The sequence below is a fragment of the Coloeus monedula genome (genome assembly GCF_965178545.1).
Source record: "Coloeus monedula genome assembly, chromosome: 32".
NCBI classification, from domain to species: domain Eukaryota; kingdom Metazoa; phylum Chordata; class Aves; order Passeriformes; family Corvidae; genus Coloeus; species Coloeus monedula.
The window spans coordinates 2,752,769-2,759,853 of NC_138812.1; the positions used below are offsets into that span (position 1 = coordinate 2,752,769).

General features: G+C 60.9%; 1 protein-coding gene across 1 annotated transcript in view; it reads left to right on the top strand.

The window, feature by feature from the left end:
• Positions 1-6,686, top strand: part of LOC309583708 (serine/threonine-protein kinase pim-1-like) — a gene marked incomplete at both ends in the record, with an annotated part of 36,279 nt that extends 29,593 nt beyond the window's left edge. Inside the window, 5 exons of the mRNA XM_082299497.1 lie at positions 3,276-3,382; positions 3,636-3,686; positions 3,890-4,256; positions 4,872-4,972; positions 6,552-6,686. Coding sequence (XP_082155623.1) covers positions 3,276-3,382; positions 3,636-3,686; positions 3,890-4,256; positions 4,872-4,972; positions 6,552-6,686 — 761 coding nt within the window. The remainder of the gene's footprint in view (positions 1-3,275; positions 3,383-3,635; positions 3,687-3,889; positions 4,257-4,871; positions 4,973-6,551) is intronic.
• Positions 6,687-7,085: the final 399 nt, after the last annotated feature.

A 7,085-nucleotide genomic window follows, 5' to 3' on the forward strand; every position in this document is an offset into this window, starting at 1 on the left:
TTCTATTTACTTATGCTCTTCTTGAGACTCATTTACTTGGTGAAAAACACATCTTTGTTCGTAGTCACATGCCTTTGTCCTATTTCTAAAAATCTCCTTCCAACTCATCTCCAACCTTTGCCTTCTCAGCTATTCAGTGATCACTGGTTCAGCAAAACATCTTTTACTCTATATCAAAACTTGCTTTCATTTCTACATTGGGAGATCCTTCTGCCAAGCCTACATACCTGTGAAACTTTCTTACCAAACTTTCATCCTCTCCAACAAGAGAAAAAGAGAGAGAAAGAGAAAAGAAAAAAAAAGGCAACAAGAGAAAAGGAAGGAGGGAGGGACATGGCAGGACATCCTCCTGCCAGGGCTGACGCTCCTCTCAGCCCCTCTCAGCCCCTCACGGCCCCTCTCAGCCCCTCACAGCCCCAGGCACGGGGCTCCTCCCAAGGAGAAGGGGTCAGGCCCTGCTTGTTCTCCTTTTATTTCGGGCACTTCACAGCAACGAGCACAGAAAGGCTGAACCGGAGCCTTTCCGCAGCGTTTCCCTCGGGGTTAATGCCGAGGCCGAAGCTCTGTGCCGGCGCTGGCCCGAGCGCGAACATCCCTGCAGCCCCCGAGCCTTTGCTGTCCCCCGGGCCCGTTCCCTGTCCCCGAGTCCCGCCCGGCTCTGGCAGCAGCAGGAGCCGCAGCGCAGCGGGCGCCGGCCCGGCCCGGCCGGGGCTGCCGGCCACGAGCAGCAGCAGCGCCGGCCCTTCCCGCCCGCTCCCGCCTCGGCTTCCCAAGGGCTTTTTCCAGGGGAGTTCTGGAGCAGAGCAACCATCACCCCCAAACAGCCCCGATTCCTCAGGGCCCGGCTGTGCTGCCCTGAGCCAGCCTTCAGAGAAAAAAGGAAGGATCGGCTTCCAGCGCTGCTCTCAGCACGGTTTTACTCCCCCTGAGCTGACAGCACGGGGCTGTTGTTGCCTTTGCCTTGGGAACTGGAGATCGCGGCTGCTCTTGCCCCTCTTCTGGTTGCCACCTGAATTTTATCAGAAAACCGCAATTGCCTCTTTCGATCAGCGCTACCCACGGTGCTTTCGTGACAGTGAACTCAGTATTTTTGTCACAGGCATCATGATTAGCAGAGATTGAAATGCTCAGAAGCCTGGAGCCCTGGGCACGGCCGCCAATTGCGGGGCAGCGGCGCAGAGGGAACGTCCTGCGGCCCAAACCTCCTGCTCCTCCCACACAGCGCCCATCCCATCGCTCTCCCCCTCCTGCTCTCCCAGCACGGCACAAATTCCAGCTGGGAGGAGGCTTCCCAAGAAAGGGCTCGGCTCCTGTTACAGCCTGAGTGTCCCTGCAGAAGAACAGGGCATCTTTCAGGCACTTCCACAAGCTCAGGGTTCTCATTTGATCTGGGATGCAAATGGCCTTGTTAGGAAGGATAAAAGGAAATGGATTAGAAATTATTAGAAAAAAATCACCCTTCTTCAAGACAAAGTTCACAAAATCATTCCCTGCATTTCTCCTTTTCAGATTATTTCAGTGTCTGAGAGGTCCAGCTTGCATGAACTGATTGTGCTCTTGATTTATAGCAGTGCAAGAGATGTAGACTGATCTAAACTGAACACAGAAACAAAGTACCTCTGTCAGCCCATTTTCATGTTCTAGATCACTTTCCAGATGTCCACGGAGATGTGGGAATGATTATCACACAGCTCTCCATTTCTGGCTGCAGGCTCTGGGGATTCTTTCTCTGAGTTCAGCCAGGGTTGCAGTGCCTAACAATTCCTGGTTCCACCTCCTGATTTCTTAGGTTAGAACAGCCACGATGAAAACCTCACCAATGGCACAACTGCCCAGCCCACAGGGAAAAGAAAGGACAATTTGTAAACTTCTCCCAACATTTGTCCTGCTTTGCTGCAGCACTCGTGCTGCACTCACAGTGTGGGAAGCCAAGAGAAGCTGCAGTTGGTGGCACATCTTGTGACAGGGGCTGCACCTCATTCTCCCAGAAAGATTCTTGAAAAGAGCAGACAGGACTGCAGAGAAGATTCCCAGAAAACTGAAACAGCTTTCCAGAAGTGAAATGAAAATGGAAAGAAACAATCCGAGGTGTTTTCCTCTCTATTTCTGTGCTCCCCTTTTTCATGTTGCACTGCTTCTCCATCCCATGCATTCCAAATGGATCTCACCTCTAAGATCTGTGCCTTAGCAAGTTTTAGACACTCTGAAGTACCGTGAGCTGCACACAGTTTGCCTTCCCCTGGTTTTATTGGAAAGCAATGCTGGAGACAAAAGTGCAGAGCTTGGGTGGGGCACGAATTCTACAGGCAGGGAATGTGGCCCGGCAGTGTCTGACCCTCAGCAGGGACAAGGCACAGCAGCAGCCGAGGGGATTCCTCTGCCACCGTGCAGGAGCCAGGACTCTGGATCCGGGCTGGACACGGCAAAGTTCCCGTGTTTGCCCAGACTCAGGGGCTGCCCCCGGGGCGAGCGGGGCTCGGCCGTGGGGAGCGTGGGGCGAGCGGGGAACGGACACGCGGACACTCGGACACGCGGACACTCGGACACGCGGACACTCGGACACGCGGACACTCGGACAAACGGCCCCGGCGCTTCAGTTGCAGCGGCAGCAGCGGCAGCAGCGGCAGCAGCGGCAGCAGCGATCACAAGCGACTCTACACTCTCTCCGTTTCTTGCTCTTGCTCCTCCTCTCCCTCTGTTTCGCACCTTCCCCGCGCCTCCCGTTCCCGCTGTCCCCCTCCTCTCTCGGTGTCCCTTTCCCGGTGTCCCCCTCCTCTCCCGGTCTCTCCCCCTCCCCCTGCCGGGCCGGGCCATGGCCCAGGCCCGCCCCAGGCCCCGGGCGGGGCCGCCCCCTCCCCGGCCCCGGGCGTCCCGCCGCGGTCTCGCCTCCGCCCGGCTCTCGCTGTGGCTGTGGCGCTGCCGGGCGGGCATCGGTGCCCGGGGCTGGGGCGGCATCGCCACCCTTTGGCTCCGCCTGTCCCGAGCCCGGCCCCGGCCCCGGCCCCGACGCGGAGTCCGGCTCCGCCCTCGGCTCCGCCCTCGGCGCCGGCCCCGGCTCCTCCCGGGGCCCGCGGAGGACACACGGGGCGCGGCCGCTCCCGCCGCCTCCGCTGCGGCTTCCCCGGCCCGAGCTCCGCCTCTCGGCAGCGCGGCCGCCGGCCCCGAGCCGCCGGTGTTCCGTTCGGATGGGGATGCCCGGGCCGGGGCGGTCGGGGGGCGGTCGGGAGCCGTGTCTGGCCCCGGGCCGAGCGCTGACGGCTGCGTGTCGCCCGCAGGGAAGGCGCAGGAGGCCCTGCAGGAGCGGTACCGGGTGGGTTCGCTGCTGGGCAGCGGCGGCTTCGGCAGCGTCTTCTCGGGCACGCGGCTCGCGGACGGCGCCCCGGTGAGTGGCGGGGCCGGCGGAGGAGGAGGAGGGTGCAGGAGGAGAAGGAGGGTGCAGGAGGAGGAGGAGGGTGCAGGAGGAGGAGGAGGAGGGTGCAGGAGGAGGAGGGCGGAGGAGGAGGAGAAGGAGGGTGCAGGAGGAGGAGGGCGGAGGAGGAGGAGAAGGAGGGTGCAGGAGGAGGGCGGAGGAGGAGAAGGCCGGGGCGCAGCGGGGCGGGCGGTGAGCTCAGCCCGCTGCTGCCCCTTGCTCGCAGGTGGCCATCAAATGCGTGCCGCGGGACCGCGTCCGGCACTGGGGCGAGCTGGTGAGTGAGCGGGGCCAGCGGCAGAGCCGGGGCGTGCCGGGCGGCGAGGAGCCGGGGCCCGGCGGGGTGGGAGCCGCCGGGAGCCCCGGAGGGAGAGCGGGCGGGGGCTGAGCGGGGGGCGCAGAGCGTCCCGGGCTGGGTGAGGGGTCCCAGAGCCCTGGCACGGCCTCAGCCCCGCTGACGGCACCGTGCTCCTCCCGCAGCCCGACGGCGCCCGTGCGCCCCTGGAGATCGTGCTGCTGGACAAGGTGTCCACTGGGTTCCGTGGTGTCATCCGGCTCCTGGAGTGGGTTGAGCTGCCCAGCAGCTTCTTGCTGGTGCTGGAGCGTCCGGAGCGGTGTCAGGACCTGTCGGGTTTGCTGGCGGAGCGGAGGTTCCTGCCCGAGGAGGAGGCGCGGGGGCTGTTCGGCCAGGTGCTGGAGGCCGTGCGGCACTGCACCAGCTGCGGGGTCCTGCACCGGGACATCAAGCCCGAGAACATCCTGCTCGACCTGGCCACCGGGCAGCTGAAACTGATCGACTTTGGCTGCGGCGCCTTCCTCCAGGACACAGCCTACACTCAGTTTGCAGGTGAGCCCTCCCAGGGGATGCTCCTGGGCATCTCATGGCCCAGCCTGGGTGTGGCACCGCGGCTTCCCCTCATTGTTGCCGGGATGGGATTAATTCTTAAGCCAAGTTGCTTTGGGGTGGGGCTGGGAGGGGGCAGTTCCCAGCCCTGCTGCCAGCCTTCAGCACCCACTCTGCCCTGGGCTGGGGCTGGAGCGGGGGCAGCCAGCCCAACAAAATCTCCCGTGGGAGTAGCAGAGAGGGGGGTCAGACCCCGTGCACCGGCCGGTTTGGTGTGCAGGCGAGGAAGGGCCTGGACTGTTCTGCTGCCCTGGTTTGCCTTGGCTTCTTGATGTTTCTTGGGGCACTGGAGGCAGGGAGGAGAGTGGGGTTTTGCCACCACTGGGTGGGTTTTTCATTTGCATGTCATGGTTGGGCCTCCCCAGGGCTTCCACTGCCCTTTTCCAACACCAGTGGCCTCTTTTCCAACCCCAAATTTGTACACAAGTCACAGGTGCTGGCAGGAGGGCAGCGGGTCACCCCATGTGCCACTGGTGCAGCCCCTGCGTGCCCAGGGATGCTGGGGCGAGGCTCTGGGAGCAGCAGCATCCCCTGATGGACTCAGTCTGTGTTCCACAGGAACCCTGTTGTACAGCCCACCCGAGTGGATCCACCACCAACGCTACCACGGCGAGGCAGCGACGATCTGGTCCCTGGGCCTCCTGCTGTACCACCTGGTGGTGGGGAAGCACCCGTTCAGGAGGGGCCAGGAGATCATCAGGGGGCGGATCCTGTTCCCACGACGGCTCTCTCCAGGTGGCTACCTCATCTCTGCGGCATGGGGGGAATAGCAGTGCTGGGAGGCAGCAGCGGGCTCAGGAGCATCCCGCTCTGGCAGCTCTGAGCAGGTGGCACATGTCCTGATCTCCTGCTGCCCTCCAAAGCACAGAATGCATGGGCAAGTTTAGGCACAGCTCTGGGCACAGCCAGCATGGCCTGGGCACGGGAACGGGGGGCAAAGTGGGCGGGATCCTTCTGCAGCTGACTGGTGGTTTCTGCTTTCTGTGCCCAGAATGCCAGGATGTTCTGAAGAGGTGCTTGTCCATGCAGCCCTTGGCCAGGCCGTCCTTGGAAGAGCTCTTCCGTGACCCTTGGCTGCAGGGTGTTCATGTGCCCTAGAGGATGGCAGAGAGCCACAGGCACAGTGTGATCCAGGGGCCTGGCAGGGAACAGCCCCACCCATCTCTTGGCAATCAGTGGCAAAGCAAAGCAGACTCTTTTGTCCTGCCTGTAGCTGTGAGCAGGGAGCATCAGAAGGGAACACGCAGCTCTTGAGCTGCAGCTGAGCTGGAGGCCTGCTCTGGCAAGCCCTGGTGGCCACCATCCCCCCTGGTTTTGCTTGTCTGGTTCACTGATGGCTGGGGCCCTGGGCAGAACGCTGAGAGCCTGGTGTGGCCCCAGGGAAGGAGAAGGAGCCCCTGGAGAAGCTGTAGCAGGTGGGGCTGCTGCTGCTGGAGCCACCAAGGCCGAGCTCAAGGCCGACAACCTCTTCCTGGAGCTGGCCAGCGGCAGCTGAAGATGATGGCCTTTGATTGTGGCACCTTCTCCAAAGACACGCTCCACGGCCAGTGTGCAGGTGAGTCCAGAGCCAGGGGGATGCTGCCAGAGCTGGGCATGGCACGGCCTGGCCGGGCACCAAAGGTTCCCCCTTTGCTGGGGCGGCTGCAGGGAATTCTTCAGTGGCTGCCAAGCTGCTTTTGGGCTCTGGGCAGCTGCTGAGGAGGTGGCTGTGCCATGGCTGGCTGCAGGCTGGGCACATGTCCTGCCCTGCTGCTCTGCTCCCAAAGGCAGCAATGCTGGGCAGCTTTGGGCCCAGCTCTGAGCACGGCCAGCACGGCCTGGGCACTGCGGGCGGCTGGGACAAGGGGACAGGAGGCTTCAGCTGACGGGTGGGTTCTGCTTTCTCTCCTCACAGCCGGGCTCTGCCGATGCTGAGGCTGCTCCGGGCTCTGCCAGGGCTCTGCTGGGGCTCAGCCCCGGGCACGGCTGGGCCCGCTCTCCCCTCACAGGGCTCTGACAGCTTTGCATCAGACGAGCCCCTTGCGAGCACAGCGACGGAGCTTTCTGCTTTTGCAGGTGAGTGAGACTCTGGTGCAGGCCAAGAGATTGCAGTCAGGGACACACATCCCACTGGCAAGAACCCAAACTCTGCACAGTCCCAGCTGAACGCCTGGATCTGCACAGGGTGTTCTGTCTGTCCCACTCTTCCTTCCTTTTGGGCTGGAATTGTGCCATTGCACTTTCTTCCTCCTCTGGAAGTGCCACGAGTGGGCCCAACCTGGCGAGTGGGCCGTGTTCCTGAGGCAGTGCAGTCTGGAGCTGATGGATGAAGAATCGCCCTTCTCCACGACCAAAGCAGAGCAAAAAGCCCTGAGTGGGACTTGGTGTCTTTAAGAACCCCCTGACAATTTCCAAGGGAATGTGCAGCTCATTGCAGGGTGAGAAGGAAGGGCATCTTCTCCATGAGTTGGGGTGGGACAGAGTTTAGATCGCCAGTCCTGCTCAGAGCTGGCAGGGCACAAGCAATTTCCTATTGCTTCAACCACAATTTAAAATAACAATGTTGGAAACAAAGCCCAAAATCTTTAACAAAGGACTGCTGAGGTCAGTAAGATGGATCAATGCCCTCAGCATATTTACAAATACCTGAGTTGTCTTTTTGAAAAGATCAGTTACCTCTTAATCTAGAGTTACAAAAGACTTTTCACTCCACATTTGGGTTTTGGTTTTATGTTTCATAATATTTTCTGGGTTTTTTCTTTTTTGTTTTTCTAATTATTTAAACAGAAAACA